This window comes from Lissotriton vulgaris, chromosome 8, assembly GCF_964263255.1.
Source record: "Lissotriton vulgaris chromosome 8, aLisVul1.2, whole genome shotgun sequence".
In the NCBI taxonomy this organism is placed as follows: Eukaryota; Metazoa; Chordata; class Amphibia; order Caudata; family Salamandridae; genus Lissotriton; species Lissotriton vulgaris.
This window is the reverse complement of record NC_141696.1, coordinates 731,459,296-731,477,153: the sequence shown is the minus strand read 5'-3', so window position 1 is coordinate 731,477,153 and position 17,858 is coordinate 731,459,296. Positions and strand designations below refer to the sequence as shown.

The 17,858-nt window shown below is 43.1% G+C and overlaps 1 protein-coding gene across 1 annotated transcript in view; it reads left to right on the top strand.

The window, feature by feature from the left end:
• CFAP47 (cilia and flagella associated protein 47) overlaps window positions 1-17,858 on the top strand; it is a 2,734,468-nt gene that overhangs the window by 312,604 nt on the left and 2,404,006 nt on the right. The window contains exons 24-25 of the mRNA XM_086934611.1: window positions 3,271-3,430; window positions 10,881-11,079. Of these exons, the coding sequence (XP_086790737.1) occupies window positions 3,271-3,430; window positions 10,881-11,079 (359 nt within the window). The remainder of the gene's footprint in view (window positions 1-3,270; window positions 3,431-10,880; window positions 11,080-17,858) is intronic.

The following is a 17,858-nucleotide window of genomic DNA, read 5'->3' as shown; positions in this document are numbered from 1 at the left end:
GTTATTCCCAATAGAATGTTGCGGATTTCCTTCGGAAACTAGCTTTTAACTATAACTACCTACTGGCGGCCGCCAGTAGGTAATATATATATATATATATATATATATATATATATATATATATATGTGTGTGTGTGTGTTACCTATTGGCGGTCACCAGCAGGTAGTAATAGTTAGGCCCATCTTTCCATATCTTTGGCGCCGTTTGATGAATGTTCACGAAATTGCCCCAAAAAAGTGCACCAATGGGGTGATCCTTCATGCTGGGGCTGAGAAAAAGGGGGGCTCAAAAAAGTGTGTCTCTCATGTTAATTGCCATAGGGATGAACTGCTAGATGGAATTATACCAAATTTGGCAGAAAGGTAGCTCTTGGTCCATAATCAGTGCTTTTTGTAATTTCATGTAAATCCACTCAGTAGTTTTGGGGATATTAAAATAAATTCTAATTTGTATGTTTAAGGATGTGGATCCTCCAAGGATCTGACAGTCTCCGTGCTGAAATGTGATTAGCTAACAACACTTCAACCCGGAAGTGTTGGCAGCCATCTAGAGACTCAACTTCAGCCGAGTCCCACAAAAAAGTCAAAAAAAGAGAAGGGGGCAGGGTAGGAATGCCCTGACCCCCTAGCCCTCTTGGGGGTACCCCTCCTGGGACAAAAAAGCATTTGTTAAAAACAATTTGATGAGAGTCATGCTGGATCCGTGGCTCCTGCCTCAAAATGTAAAAAAATATATATATTTTTTTCAAAGCGTGGGCTTCCGCACTTCGCTACTTCTTACCCCCTGGGTAGTCCAGATACCGGGGTAATGCAGTAATAATAAAAGCAGGGGGTGCATGAAAGAGGCAAAATACATTTCAGGAACAGCCAGAAAGAGGCAAGATAAAATAAATCTGAGAAATGAGCAGAAAGAGGCTGAATAAATGTAAGCAACAAGCAAAGAGAGGCAAAATAAAGGTCAGCCGTGATCAGAAAAAAGGCAGAAAATTTGCAGATGTGGGCAAAACAGTGAGCACTCAGACACCCACACCCACTCACAGACCCACTCAGAGACACACACCCACACTGAGACATGCATGCTCTCACTCACACACTCCCTGTCAAAGTTTAGTGGTTACATTTAGGAAATACACATTTTAAAAACATAGAAATTCCTTTAATAAACCAAAGGTGACAGGGACAATATAGTTAGGAAAAAAGAATTTAAAAAAACTAAAAAATTCACTGAAAAAACCAAAGGTTAAAGGGACGTTATAGTCCGGCTCAGATTTCACTCATACAAAACCATAGAAATTTAGCAGGTATCATTTCGTGAGGTAACTATAACTTATGGCTCTGCAATGCACTAATAATTACCTCACATATTACACTCATGATATGGTCAGTGACATCACTCATGACATCACTGATGACATCTCAAATGATATCACTGATGACACTATCTACCGAACCATTCATACACCATCACACTCTGATTCAATCTCACAGACACCCACTCACCCACTCACAAACCCATTCACAGACCCATACAAGCACTCACACACCCACTCACTGATACATAGAGCCACACACACAACTACTAACTCACCCATACAGCCACTCATGCACTCACTAACTCACCAGTACAGCCATTCACATCCAGTCAGAAATAAAGACACTAACACACCCACACATGCAGCCATTCACACACTAAGTCAGTCAGCTATACAGCTCCTCACACACCTACTCACTTACCCATACAGTCAGTTATACAGTCATCCATGCAGTTACTCAGATATCCACTCACTTTCTCATACAGATACTAACACATGTACTCACTCACCTATACAGTCACTGACACAAGCATACGCTCACCCATGGAGCCACTAACACATTCACTCACTCACTTATACAGTCACTCAAACACCCATACACTCACCCATACACCCCTGATGCAACCAAACAGTCACTCATCCCTCACAAAGGCACTCACTCTTCCATACAACCACTCCCACACCCATAGAGCCACTCAGACACCTACTCACACATAGATACACACAGTCGCACAGCCACTCACATGATATATGTGAGAAATAGTCTCACTCATTAGTAGTAGACAAAATATAGCAATTTAACCTTTGTAGTATCTTAAAATATCTGTTTAACACTCAGAAACATTTAGAAAACACTCACTGGATGATGTCATCAGCGATGCCATCAGTGATATCATTTGAGATGTCACCATGATGTCACGAGTGATGTCTGTGACCATGTCACGAGTGATGTAATATGCAAGGTCATAAGGGTCTTGAGCTCAAATGTCCATGGACTCGATAATTCTCGCTCCGGTGCCTGACCTAATGATGGGTTCACACTCTGCAACTCTGGGCATTAAGCTTGCTTAATCTCCACAACGCCCCCCCCCCCCGCGGCGGGATGCCTGGCTTTCACCTTGGGGATGCCCTGTAGGGGCAATCTCACAGGGAAAAGCCAGGACGGGTTCCCAAGGCAAGCGCGGAGATACCCCTTCGGGGGTCGATTCTGGCGCTATATAAGAAACATATTAATAATAATAATAAGCAGTGCATTTGTCCGCGTAAGTTCTAGTTAGCTCAGCTAACTATAATTGCTGGATTTCTATGGTTTTGTATAAGTGAAATCTTAGCCTAACTAACTGTAACATCCCTGTACCCCTTGTTTTTTCCAGTGCACAGTTTGCACAGTTTTGTCTACTAGCAAAAAAATGCTGCAGGATAACAATAGAGCAACAGTATTGGAATAAAGGCTCATCTTTCACTGTTGAAAAGTGAACAGTTTTCTCCATTCAATATTCTATGAACTGGAAGATGTCTGTGAAAGCAGCCTATTCTGTATTTTACCCTCATGCAAAAACTCCCTATCACAGAAGTAGTAAATGTGGATTGAATGAATTGTCCTTACTTATATTTTTCTCACAGTTGCAACATTTTTTGCTATGTCTATTGTAGTTCAGCATACTTAGGAATAGAGGGAATAGCATACGTTAGTTGAAAGCTAATGCCATCAGTAATATTGGTCCTAATGAATATTTTGTTCACTCCATACATTATTTATTACAAATGTACAAACTATTTTTCTTCTTTTTGTGATAAAAGGGTATAGATTTTAGACTAAAAGTCGAATTGTAATCATAGAGGAAGCAGAGCAGACTTAGGCACAGTGTTATTTTACTCAACTTGGATCCTTTAGTGCTACCAGGAATGTTTCATCACTTTTTCTGTCTAAACCTTTTCTCTCTCAAAAACGTTTCAGACACTTGAACTATCCAACACCTCAAAAGGTCGGGTAACCTGGAAGTTGGATCTTGATCAAGCAGGAAAAGCTGTTGATGCTGGGGTATTCAGATTCACCCGAAAATTTGGTTATCTTGACCCAGGTCAAACAATCATCCTCACTGTGAGCTTCTGCCCAGGTACAAAGAGTATATCTTTTCACATTCACTGAGTTTTGCAAATGTATTCCATATCATTATCTATATGTGGTACTAAATTAAAACATCGTCCTCACTAACATGGCAGGTGGCAAGCACCTTTTTCGTATGCTGTAAAATAAAGCAAGATAGACCACTGTACAGCCCTTCAAACATATTTCTGAATTCCATTTAAAATGTGCTTGGGTGAAGAAGCAGACCATCTGCTCATGAAGCTATCAATAACAAATATTGACAGATGGTCAGAGAACATGCAAAGGATTGTTTCAGAAACCTTAATTATTTAAAAAATTTACAGTTAGAGAAAGATAATATTTTTGTCTACCCACCGTCCATAACTAACGGCATACATCAATAACTAGATAACTCCCTGGAAGGTGACCAAGTCATATACAGTGTATGTCAGCATCCAGTATCAAGCTGGTACTTTCCCTGCAGTATCTCCAGTGATCAGAAAAAAACGATGTCAGTGCTAGTGATGTTACATAGAAGTACCATTGACTGACCTTGTGCGAAGACTGACTTCTTGTTAGAATGGCTGAATATTTTTTGTTTTAGTTTGTTGAAGAATGTTTGTTTTGTAACTCATTCTGGCAAACACAGCAATTGAGCACGCACGGTAGACCGTCCATTATTGAAAAAGTTATATAATGTGAATGAACATCCATATGGCATAGAAGTTATTGTGTTTCGGCGTATTTGGTTTTGCAAAAAAATGAAAGTTTTATATCCATGATCAATAGCCAACATCACCCTAAATGGGATTTTGTGAGAACCACTAACAAATGCAAGAGTAAAAACACAGATGCCACTGTTTCCGTTATTGTTAAATCAAGCATTTAAACCCTAACAGGTACTTTCTAGTATAGAAATAGTCTGTGAGTCAACAATGTGTCTCCGTTTTGCAGATGATTTGGTATATTCTGTATCAAAAAACTAATTCTTGACCTAAGAAATACATTTAATACATTCTCAGACTACACGATAAATTGGTCTGAATAACTCCTAATACCAATCTCTGAACTAGTTAGGAAAACTAACAATATCTCACTCCCATTTCTAGAAGAAGCAAAATGGTTTATTTGATTCAGGATCCTCAGCACACATAATGTAAAATGCCTTATTACCACTGCTCTACAAAAGTCTATCAAATAAAAAGTCTTTCATATCTGTCATGGTCTGCAACTTTAGTGTGCAGACTCTACCCAAAATAATATATCTATCAGTACTTTGCTATTCCCTGTTAACATTATATATACATGCATCCAGAAAATGTAACCATGGAATGTATTTGGGCATCCTAAAAAGAAAGTTAAAAAAATGTATCCTAGGTAAGTTGAAAATCCCAATTCCAAAAAGACACATCAGGTTCTCTTAGCTGAAGCTATGGCATCAACCTTTCATTCTATCCCAAGTGCAACCGTGGTTACTAAATTGATTATAAGTCTTTCTAAGTTAAGTTAAGTTGTCACAGAGAGAAGGTGTTGTAGACAAATGTCTTCAACAGTGCTTACTTCCAAAAGGTTGAAGTCCCTGAATAATAAAATGGGCACTATACTTGTCACTAGATCCATTTCATGTGTTGTGGTTCACATGTTGACTTCATGTACTTTAGGAGGCAACATATGCTTAATGAAATTGCTCATTTGTATTGTGAGTCTGATGAAAAATTATTTTGTTATGGTTATACTTCAGTTTTTCTTTAGACTGAGTCCAACTTGTTAAATCCAGTTTAATCTTGTTTATTGTAATATAGATTTTTGCAATGTCTGCTTCTACCAGATCTGATAAGTTTGCATTAGTATCAATATATCACACTAGAGCTAATGTATGAGATTGTGTAGAAAAAGACAATTCATAAACTAAAGTCGGCCCTGTCATTTCTTGGCACGTTATGACTGAAAAATATCACCTTAATTTTTGTTATTGAATCATTCGGTGAGAAAATATTATGCATATTACATTGTTCCTTGACAGGGTAAAAAAAGTTGATTTATTTAAGTATTTATCTGCTTATAGAAAGATGTATTATTTCCTTGTAGCTACTGTTGACTTAACTTTGACTGTAGACTTTGAACATTTTACTTTTGAATTCAAGCCAATATAGTCTAAGTCTAAAGGCTGTTTGTTGTGATAGTTACCTGAATATAGTCTTACCTCAATAAAAAAAAATTGATGGTTGATTTCCCATGCCTTGAAAGACAGTATAGTGTTCCAGGCCTTAATTCAGAACCTGTATCCAGTCTGACGAAAATCTGTTTCTTTTTCTATATCCTGCTACGAGTAGGTGGAGAGTATCGTTTATCATCCAGTTCTTGAGGGCACCTGGAAAGATTAGTTAATGAATGAACTCTCAAAACAGAATTTCAACTTTGTGATATCAGATGATTCCTTTCCCAGTCCTGGATAGTTCATAAAGATTATTTAAGCCCCATAAACAATCTAGGCCACTGCAAAAGACTTCCTTGTTTTCTAAAGTCAATCTTTTACAAAGCTGTTTGTCTTAAATGGTCTTCATAGACAATTCTCAGCCCTTAACAAATTAAGGGTTCTGTTGATGGTTACACAATTTGGTCTGTTGTGTGATCAGTGTAGATGAATGTGTTAACAGATTTAAAATGAGCTTTGCGAACTTCTATGACCACTAGCGTTAAAATGCTGAAAACCTAAGATGAATATGTCAGAGGAAAACCAGCCTTGCCTCTTTCGGAATAATTGGTGGTAGATAATTATCCAGGAGTTTTGACAGGAGTACTTTGTATAATTGGATCTGGCTTTACTCCTTCATTCTTAGCAGAATAGGCAATTTAAAGGCAGGGTAACATATATATATTATATATATATATATATCTTACATGAAATCCTTTCTATTTGCAATGTTTTCAGAGAGATGACAAATTAAAATTTAATGGACCATCGTGACACATTTCCTCACCACAAACTTGTGGGAAAGAGAGGGGAACGTTTCAATAAACAAATTGACAACCTTCTTCATTTCATGCAGCAGCAAGGAAATGCCTTTAAAATGAATGATCCTGTGTGACAACACAACTTTGTGACCAAACAATATGTGAATAACGATATAAAGAAATATCTACAACATGTCCTGGAACGTTGATCATAACTTTAACCAGAACTGAAACAGGAGAGATTTGTATTGAAAGAGAAAAAGCTGTTTGACATAATCACTAGCTAAACTTCCTCTCTTTAATTGCCATAGTAAGAGTGTTGTCCAACCAAGCACTGCAAAATAGGTTAAAAAAACAAAACTTTAGCAAGCACTTAGAAAGATGAATGTAGCAAAAGAAAGGAGTGAATTTATCAAGGACATTGTCGCAAGATCTTCTTCCAACAAACGCGTTAGTTGATAGAGATGGTGCAACCAAACCAGTAAAGCACAACCTCGTATAAGAGCTCCAAGAAAAATGCACACCTGAAGAATTTCAATTCGAAAAGGTGTTTTCATTGAAAACTGCTATTGTTGTGGACCATATGTCACAATTCCGAATGGTTAAGATTTCATCCATGCAAAATTTTGGAGAGGGGGTTCAGACTATTCTACAGATCCCAAAGTCAGTGTGCACCATGTAAGAACTGCACATGGCCTTTGACAGATATCTTGAACTATCTGTCAAAGAATGTGAGAGAATCAGCTGAATGTCTACAAGTGGAACAAGTGACCTTGCCTGCATAAAAAATTCAACACCTATACCTGATCAACTTGATAATTTCTGGTCATCAACATCGAACATGATGAACTAGGAGATGTTAACTCACCAAAACATTGCTGATGCTTCAGTGAAAACTGAGTTTCCATTTATTGCAAGTGGAATGAGTGTCAATGAGGAGCTGGTGCCTGCAGAGATAGATTGAAACGGTACGGGCCATATTGTTCAAGGAACTTAACAGCAAATTGGAGGAAACTAACCTTTGTGTTGTGCCACATGTTGAGTGAGCTGTTAAAAATGGTTCAAATCGAATCATTGTACTGTCAAATGACAAAGATATTATTATTGTGCTACTTAGATTTGTTGCTTTGTTCATAGGTCAAGAATTGTGGGAGTTATGGATATGTTATGAAACAGGCGATAAAAAACACTTAATCCTGTTTCATATTCTGCACAAGAAACTTGACCCAGAGATGCCTAGCATTCTTATCAAGGCCCATATTCTCACAGGTTATCAAACAAAGCTTGGCGCTTTATCTGCTGAACCTGTGTAGTTTCTAAAAGGATTTGCTGAAACAGAAAAAGAATGTGACTTTAAAGACATAGAAAAATACCTTGCGCGTGTGTGGAAACAGAGTTCTGACTGTCGCGCGTTTAACTATCTCCGGTATAGGGAGTGCAAGAGATCAGTCCCGCTAAGTGACCTCACACCGAAGTCATATTCTGAGCTTGGACACATTGAGTATTCTACTTTATCAGAAGATGTGTAAATATTTTAGATCATGCATATGTAGAGAAAGATGCGTTTGAATTTGGTTGGGAAAATATTGATTGGGTGCTAAAACCTTCAAAATGTCTAAAGCCTCTACCCACAGAGCTTACACGTACATGGTCTTGCAAAACCTGTGCTACAAAAAGATGTCCCTGTCAATATTCTCTTCTCAAATGTTCCATTAGAAATAATGGGGTAACCCTGTGCCCCTATAGAACCTGGGTATATGTGATAACTATAGAAGTGTTTCTGTCGGGGTGCGACAATTCCTTTTGATCAGTATAGCTAATATGTCATCGACTTATAATTCACAAATATTACAGCTTAATGCAAGATTCGACAAAGATGGTTCAACTGAACTTTTCTAGAACCAAAAAAGGATAAATAGAACACACCACAAACTGATTTTCTTTTAAAATGACAAATGTATTGTATGAATATGGTATTTATATGTTAATTCATCTGGCTGTCGATAAGGCAATACAATTTCCGGCTATAACATGAATAAAGTGCAGACAAGGTGACTTGTGAATAAAGTGTTATACACATAAAATACAGACAAATAACAATTATGTTTAACTGTCTGCTCTTTTTCGCATGAATCCTAGGCCCGATATGACTTGAGAATGGGGTCAGGGCAGCGGCATGGACTAGCATGACTACAACATTGACGTTTTGACCCTGAGTGGAAGCGCAGCTAATTAAGCATCAGAGGCGGGTCTTCATCAGGACTGGGGGTGGGCAAGCAATTATTGACAGCCTGCAAATAACGAGAAAGATGTGTCAGGTGTGTCCAACATATCCACTGAGTAAAAGTAAAAAGAGGCAATATGATTTAGCGCTTTCCGCATGCATTAAATGAAAAAGAACCCAAGGGACCTGGATCGCTTCAAATTTCAAAGTATTGGTAGACCTACACCACCAGGTTGTGGTCTAAAATAAAAAAGCTATAGTAGATGTGAGGCACATATCGCGCCTGTAATGTCTACTAAAGTGTGTAAAACGGAAGTGCTTCAGAAAGTGACTCCGAACAACCCAGCATAAGTTCCAACAATCAACCTTACCAACAAGGACAGAGATACCAAGATACACAAGAAGCGTCCTCCTCCTCTTCCTTTTTAGGGGATCCTTCCTGGACCAAGAGGGACCCGAATTGGGAAAGACCGATGAGATGAATTGAGGGAGAAACAACCAACGCGGGAACTCGAGAATCAGATTCCAGCACCAAAAGAACCATGGCGAAATCAACACGAGACGACAGACCTATCCAACCATCATGCCATATGAAACAATGCGAGCGGACCCTGTCACCAAAGCGGAACATGACGTTCTATCAAATGACCTATCGTTTATCCCTATTACTCCTCGAAATACTTTCAACTTCAAACTGGAATTACAACAGTTTTATGCAAGATCCGTTTAAAATATATTTGTGAAAAATGAAAAGTGGTCTAAAAAACCTGCAGCCACAGAGTTTCGTCCTGCTTCAATGTTTACACCAGCCACGTATCTTATGAGTGGAAAAATCTTGGCCTATGAGAAAATGTATTTATCCTTATTTGGTTCTAGAAAGGTTCATCTTCTCAAATGTTCAGCCTTCTGCAAATGTACCATGAGCGATTGCCGAGACAAATAAATATAGTGAACTATGAAAATGTGCCTAAAACAGGAGTGATAAACATTATTTATTTTTCATATTCAGATCATGAAAATTGCTTGGTGTATACATAAAAGGATTAAAAAACATTATTATTTGTTTCCTTTCTATATATGTCTCTTCTTCCTCTATTATAGCCGTGATTTTGGAAAATGGTGGATGTGTAGCTCTGAGAAGTTTGTTCTGTCTCTATAGGACTACTTAACCCTCCAAACCTATGTTCTGATATCAAAATGAAGTATATACGTCTCCCGGTTCCTGAAATATGACAGCATCACTGCAACACATACGCTTTTTTAAAAAATGCCGTCCCCAAAAATTCGACCTGGATCCGCAATGTCTACCCACATTCATATATTAAGATAGTTCTACAGATTATAAATACATTTAGATTTAAACATAGACATCGTTATTTCAATATGGCATTGACATTTTGGTTGTAGAGGGGCTGGTCTACTTCACTCCTCAGAGTAAAATTTTCCTAGTTTTGTTTAAAAAAAATTGCATTTACTAATAACATGGCCACCCTTGTTTTGGCTGACTTTATGTTCTCTGTTACCCTCCCTTAATTTTAAGCAGTATCCATTTTGTTGTGGAAGAACAGATTCGGGAAACCTTTGTAATATTAAAACATCCATGTCAATAAAGTCTGTTGATTTCTGAAACTTTACCAAATTTCAGAATGTGTGTGCAATATCATTATTGACCTTGCAGAACACCAACATGTACAAAATATATTTTTAGCACAAAATGTCATTGGAGGGCTAAGGTGGAACTGTTTACCGCTGTACAGTTAGCATTTTGTATTCAATTCTTGAAATATTATAATTTGTACTGCATTCAGTTAAAAAACAATTGTTTTGCTTCTGAATTTTTCAGTTGTTATTAACTATGAAAAATGCTTTTTAGAGCCCCATGTTTGGTGACTGTTATCAGGAGATTCAGTAGGTCACGGTCTATTTTACTGATAAAAAGCTATTCCTTCTTTTAGAAGGCAATGTTTTTTTCAATAATGCTCTGTAGATGGCCGTTTACATGATGCATTCTCATTTTTCTTCCAACTACAATAAATCTATATTTTTAATATATGAGCATTAGTGTCCTGTTTAATATTAAAACTGATATTTGATGGGTGGGATAGAACTGTAAAATTTTCAATAAAGAATCGTTAAAAAACAAAAAAAAGGAACCCACGAAAAAAAGGTTCCTACAAGTAAAAAAAACCCCAAAAACGGATATTTGATTTATCTTAATTTGAAATTTGTGAAATGGTGGCTTTAAAGATGAATTGTTTCACGTGTTTAACATGATGTTTTTTTTGTTTTCCCCCACCAGCTTGTCAGGGCACATACAGAGCAGAAGTGCCAGTTATCTTGAACGATAACCCAACTAATCACTTCACACCCTTATACCTCTCTGGAAATGTAAAATCACCAACGTTATCCTTTGATCCACCATTTGTAGTTCTGACTCCTGTGCCCTTGGACACTGACACAATGGCAGAATTCACAATTTCTCCTTCAGACTATCCCAGGTATGGCATTCATTTTCAGAGTAGGTTATTTTATATGTGCCAGGCCATGTAGAGACTTGCCAAACCCACTCCGTGCTTTTACTTTAGTGTGTTTGTAAGCAATAGATTTGTTTGCTGCATAGCCTTTTTTTATTTTGATAGCATTTTGTTTTCAATTAAAAGTTACAAGTGAAATATTAAATATCACATTCAATATTATATAGCAAGTGATGTGGCTTATGGCAAAGGTTGCCAAGACTGCATGGTTCCTGAATTCTCCTCTAGAAATAATGTGCAGTGGTGCAAGGGATGTGCCACATGACTGCTGTCTTACCAGAGTGTCAATTTATGGTAATGTGCAAATATAAAGACTTTTCCTGTAAAAAGGTACGCATGTGACTGGGCCAAGTTTATTCACTGCCACGTCTGCAAGGATGAAAAAGCTAAATGACAGTGCAAGGAAATTTCACAAACATTGTAAGAAGATGAAGGTCCATGGAGTTTTCATTTTAGAAAGAATTTGCTAGTTCTTTAATCTTTTGTTGTTTTAAAATTTATGAAAGACTTTAAAAAAACATGTGATTGCTTTGGAGATAATACTATTATTGTTAATTTGGGTGGTAGTATAACAATTTAATGCTTTTGCGATCTATGCAACTTAAATTTTAACCTCAGATACCTCACCTTTATAAAATCTGCAGATGCCTGACTGAATATGGAAGACTTTTTTAGCAGAAACCTAGAGTGCCATTAAGTGGAATTGTGCAACTCCACATCGACCTTGTTCCTGCGCAGAATTGACCGTCAGAGTTGCATATAGGCACCTCCCTAGTACGCTGATGTCAGTTCAGTTTACTTCTGTGTCCTGTATGTGGATCTGGAGATAGCTTCTAGCTTTTTCTCATCATTTGACAAGTTTTTTTCCCTCAACATTCTTTTTTAGTGTGCAAAGGAACATGTCCCCTGCTAAAATCTGAGGGTGCAAACCTTTCCTACCATCCTTTCCAAGTCTCCAGGTAAGCGGAAGTCCAACAAGAAGCACAGAAGGCAAGTTGGGATTTTTCCTGTATCACCACTCTCTTACTGAGAAGTCACGAGACAGTCAAGGTGCACCCTAGTCTTGCTCCTGGTCCGCTGCCAAGAGTGGGTTCTGCAGCTAAATCCTAATGCACTCTATATTGCTGGAGCTGTTGATGTCGTTGCAAAAGCTTGAGGTGCTCAAGGAAGCCATATTGTAAATAATTGGAAACCTGGTGGTTTTCTCTGGCATGCTTTTGGGTCCCACAGATCCACAGAAGCCACCTGTTGGTTACTGCCGGTGGATCCGTCCTTGGCGTTGTCTTTGCCTCCTGAATCCATATTGGGTTCAGCTCTAACTCTGGAGCCAACTCCACATCTGCTGCTAAGATCCATGCCAGTTCCTGCCACATCCACACTGGCCCTGATGCCACTGATGCCGCAGGAGGACGCTATTTCTATTTTCCTGTCTGACTCCAAAAAGAAGGTTGCAACCTGGAATAGTTCCAACGTGCCTGGCCCCAGTTCATTCTGATTCTGACTTAACAGTACCTCAACCTAGGAGCTGCCCTCCAGAGCTCCTCCAACATTTTTTTTTTTTTTTGTAAAAATTTTTTTTTGCATAACACAAAGGAACAATAAACATAATGTACCACAGCGGGCGCATAGATGGTCCCACACAGTGGGAAAAACAGTAGATCAGGACGAGGCATTAATATAGTGCGAGAAAAAGAAGCAGACTCTAGGCTCAAACATTCGCAGGGTAGAGGCAGTCTTATACGTAGCTCCATAGCTGGAAGTCTCCGCTAATCAAGCTGGGAATAGGCCAAGAGTCACAAAAAAGGGCCTCGTCCATGAAGCATAGGCGCCCCGACTGCAGACCAAAGGGAACACAAACAGAACTTCCCCCGTCCCACCCTCTCCCCCCCCCGTGACGGTGCCACACTCATTCCCCATTCATCCCTCACACATACTTAAAGCTGAAAAAGGTGTAAGGTCCTCAATGATGCTGGGCATACTGCCGAGGGCAAACCAGTAGAAAGAAAGGACACCAAGGGACCCCATATGTGTTTAAAGTTTTTGTAATTGCCGAGGAAGATGTCCGCCATTCTCTCAAGACTCAGGAGCCTCCACAGTCTCGCGTGCCAGAGTGAAATCGCCGGTGCCTTCCTCCGCTTCCAAGCTGCAGCCAGCGTGAGCTTGGCAGCACCTAAACAAAGCCATAGAATCTTCTTGTCCGCGCGTGTCTGGTGCTCAAGGCCGGGGTCCCTCAGGCCCAGGAGTATGAATGCCAAAGAGTTGTCAATAGGATACCGCAAAATATCTTTAATATGTGAGAGAATCTCATCCCAGAAGGGTTTGATGATTGGGCAGTCCCACCAAATATGGCGGAAATCCCCCAGAAGGCCACAGCCTCTCCAACACTTATCCGAGACAGCCGGGTAGATGCGATGAAGCCGGGCCGGGACCATATACCACTGTGTGAGAGTTTTTAAGTGCGCCTCCCTCAGGAGGATCGAATGATTAAATTGAGTCAGGTCCCTCCATAGTGCCGACCATTCACCATCGGTGATGTCCCTCCCCACCATCTCCTCCCATTGCTCCATGTAACGCGGTCTAGGAGAAAGGGCGGATTGAAGCAGCAGTTGGTATAGGAAGGAGATGGCTCCCTTCATAGTGGATGTTTTCAGCAGGAAGGCCTCAAATTTGGAGGGAGGCCTCGTGGCTGCCTCCCGCACTCCCGGCGACGTGGCCCAATGAAGCAGTTGTAAATGCCTGTATTTATCAGTTTGCGGCACCTGATAGTCCCGCACGCAATTCTCGAAGGTCAAGGGGTCAGAGCCGTGAAACAGATGGAGCAGCGCACGGCATCCTCCCTCCCTCCAAGCATCAAAGGGGCCCTCGGTGAGAGCCGGCGGGAACGCCGGATTGAAATGCAATGGGGTGAACGGAGATGGAAAGGTCGTCCACCGCTCATCACCTACCAAAGTGTCCCACACTTTCAGTGTAGTCCCCGTGGGCGTACTGATGTACGCATTCACCGGGCGATCTCGCTTCGGTTTCCAGGCCAGATCCCAAATGGACCGACCAGCCACGCTTCGGTCCATATGTAGCCAGTGTTTCTCGGAGAGTTGTTGCGACCATTCCACCATGACTCTGAGTTGGGCAGCCTTATAATAGAGGTGTAGATCCGGGAGGCCGACCCCCCCATCAGACCGTAGCCGTCGCAGGAGTGCGAACGAGAGACGTGCCTGACCACCCTGCCAGACAAAGTTCAGGATCAACGTTTTGAGCTGGCCAAAGAAGGAAGTACCCAGTGGAATCGGTAGGGCCTGAAATAGATACAAGTATTTGGGGAGAAGGACCATCTTAATGGCATGCACCCTACCAAGCCAGGACAGGAATTTAGGCTTCCACTTCTCCAACTCGGCCCGCGTCTTAGCCAGCAGGGGTGGAAAGTTGGCCGCGAACAACCCACCCACCGTGGGGGTCAGATGGACTCCTAGGTAAAGAATCGAGCCCGAAGCCCAAGCTAGTGGTGTTGATGCCCTCGCCTGAGCGACTTCGGCCTGTGATAAGGTTAAGTTCAGAACATAAGACTTGCCATAATTAACCTTGAAGCCAGCCACCCTTTCAAAGTCTAGCAGAATATCCCGAACGCAGGGAAGAGAGTTAGCGGGATCAGCCACCGAAAGCAGGACGTCGTCCGCAAAGAGAGAGATTTTGTGTTGCTCCCCTGTGAACGGTATACCCTTCACCCCTTCATGTTCCCTCACTGCCATTGCCAAGGGCTCAATGCTGAGCGCGAATAGCAAGGGGGAGAGGGGGCACCCTTGTCTGGTGCCTCGCGAGTGTTGAAAAAAAGCCGACAGGTGGCCGTTCACCGCCACTCTCGAGCGCGGGCTACAGAAGTTTGCCTTCACCATGGTGATGAACCTATCAGAGAACCCAAATGCTTGCACTGTGTGGAATAGAAAGCCCCAGTCCACACGGTCGAAGGCCTTCTCCGCATCTAGGCCCACCAGCACAGCTGGAATGCGGAACCTGTCTGCCTTCTCAATAAGGTGAACCACCCTACGGGTATTGTCGTGCGTCTGGCGGCCTTTGATAAAACCGGACTGGTCCGGGTGTACAATCGCCGGAAGCAGGTCCTGGAGACGGCTTGCCAGAATCGCCGAATACAGCTTCGCGTCAATATTAAGTAAGGCTATGGGACGGAACGAAGCACATTGCTCCGGGTCCTTCCCCGGTTTCGGCAGGACCGTAATCACTGCCTCCGCCAGGGACCCTGCGTTCGCACCGGATGTAGCCATGTCATTAAAGAGGGCAACCAAAAAGTCGCACACCTCAGACGCATAGGTCTTGTAAAAGACCGCAGTGTACCCGTCCGGGCCGGGGGCTTTATGTAGTTTTAGATTTTTGATGGCGGAGAGAACTTCCTCCCTTGAGATCGGGGCTTCCAACAGGTCGTTCCACGCCCTAGAGACCTGCGGGAGCGGCAAGCGCTGCAGGAACGCCCGCTGTGACGCAGCATCCAGCGCGTCGCCCGTGTACAAATCGGCGTAGAAGCGGCCAAAGATGTCCGCCTTCACCCCGTCACGATGGTGGAGCACTCCCGCAGAATCCCTGATCCCCCCTATGTATTCTCGTTCCCTTTTGTCCCGTAACTGTCGGGCTAAGTGTCTGCCAATCTTATTGCCACTAGAGTATGAGTGCCGCCCTAGTCGAAGAAGAGTAAGCTCGGCTCTGTTGGCATAGTGTGCCTTCAGCTTACCCCTGACCGCCGTCAACGGGCGGAGGGTCACTCTCGAGGGGTTAAGTTTGTGGGCCCTCTCGAGCTCGAGCACCTCAGCTTCCAGTGCTTCACGTTCCTTCCTACGCAGGGTGTTTAGCTGCGAATTGAGGCCCAGGCACGTCCCTCTTATCGTCGCCTTAAAGGCGTTCCACGTATTCGTCAAAGAAGTATCCGACGGGGGATTGAGATCGAAAAATTCACGGATGGCCAAACGCAAGGCTTGGTTGGACACCTCGTCCCTAACCACCGATGCCTGAAAGTACCACTTTCGATTCGCGGTGTCAGGCGGCGACCAGCGAAGAGTGAGCACCAAGAGACTGTGGTCCGACACCGAGATCGGAAGAATGGCGGCATCCAGAATGTTCCCTCTGAGGGACTGACTAAGGAAGATGTGATCCAAGCGAGAATAGGAGTGATGCACGTGTGAAAAGAATGTGTAGTCTTTCGTGGTAGGGTGAAAAAATCGCCATCCATCTCCTAGACCCAGCTCCCCCACCCCTTGCTGTGTGGAGTCAGAGAAGACCCCTGTATCCACTCTGCGCCCCCCCGAGCTGTCCAAATCCCTGTCCCACACCAAATTGAAATCCCCCAGCAGGAACAAGAGCCCCTCCGCAAAGTCCCCCACCTTCATAAACAGGTCCTGCAGATACTTGTTCTGGCCCGCATTGGGCAAATACATCACCACAAACGTGCACAATCGACCCTGTATGTGCCCTTTAACCATCAGCCATCGGCCTTCCCTGTCGTGGCGAACCTCCACTGGTTGAAAGTGCAACGCCGCCCTGAAGAGGAGTGCCACCCCCTGTGTTTCGTAACAGCAGAGGACCTGTAAATAATGGGGTACGCCCTATGGCGGAGCCTCAACTCATCCTTCCGTGCCAAGTGTGTTTCTTGCAATCCAACTACATCAAGGTGGTGGTCCGTTACATACTTCAGAACCCTCTGCCGCTTCTGTGGCGAATTCATGCCCTTAACATTCCACGTTCCTATGCTAAGCGGCATAGCGAATATAAATCTCAGAAACTGCTCTCAGCATGCCAAGCGCCCCCAACCCCGCATCCAGCCCAGCCCACAGGCAACAGATGACCAGTAGCCTCCAGAACAGCCGCAGCAGGACATCTCCAACAGTGAAGCATACACTCAGCAGCAGACACACAACAAACATCCCCTTTGGCCCACCGTCACGGGTCCCCCCCCTACATCCCGAACACCACAACTCCCAACCCCGCCCCAAATGATATGCAATCAAAAAACGGGGCAAAAACAAGAACAAAAGTGCAAAAACAATACCCATCATGTCTAGAAGGCCGAAGTCCGTAGGAAGCCTCCCGTACAAGAAGCAGGCCGGGGGGACTAATACACTATCCCCCAAGGCCATAGTCGAGGGTGTCTCCTCCAAGAGTACTTTCATACCCCCCAACCAGAAGGCCCGGGCCCCTCCGGCGCCGATCCTCCAACTCCATGAGGTCACGCCGCTCCAGAGCTGTGCTGCGTGTCGGCCAACGTGACCGACGCCACTGATGCAACTGCTTCACCCCGTTCCTGCAGGCTTGCAGAGAGATCCGGCCACTGTCGGGTAGGCGAGTCGCCAACTCTTTGCCAGGAAGATGAACAGCGGCGCCTCCGGGACGGAGAAGCAGTCGCGGCCTGCGAAGGCGGCACATCCTCCAGGCCCAGAAGCTCTTTTGCGGCTTGAAGCGTGCGGATTTGAGCAAGACGATTCTGCCACCTGAAAATGATCCTAAAAGGGTGCCCCCAAGAGTAGGCGATGCCTCTCTCCCTCAGGAATGCAGTCACCGGGCGAAACTCCCGCCGCTTTTGCAAAGTAGAGGCCGCCAAGTCCTGGTATAGCTGAGGTCGGTGATCCCGGAACTGCAGCGAGGCGAGAGTTCTGGCCTTGCGTAGGATCCGTTCCTTGAGCTGGAAATCATGGACGCACACTAGGATGTCGAGGGGGGGCCCCCCCCCGCGCCGGGGCAGACCAACC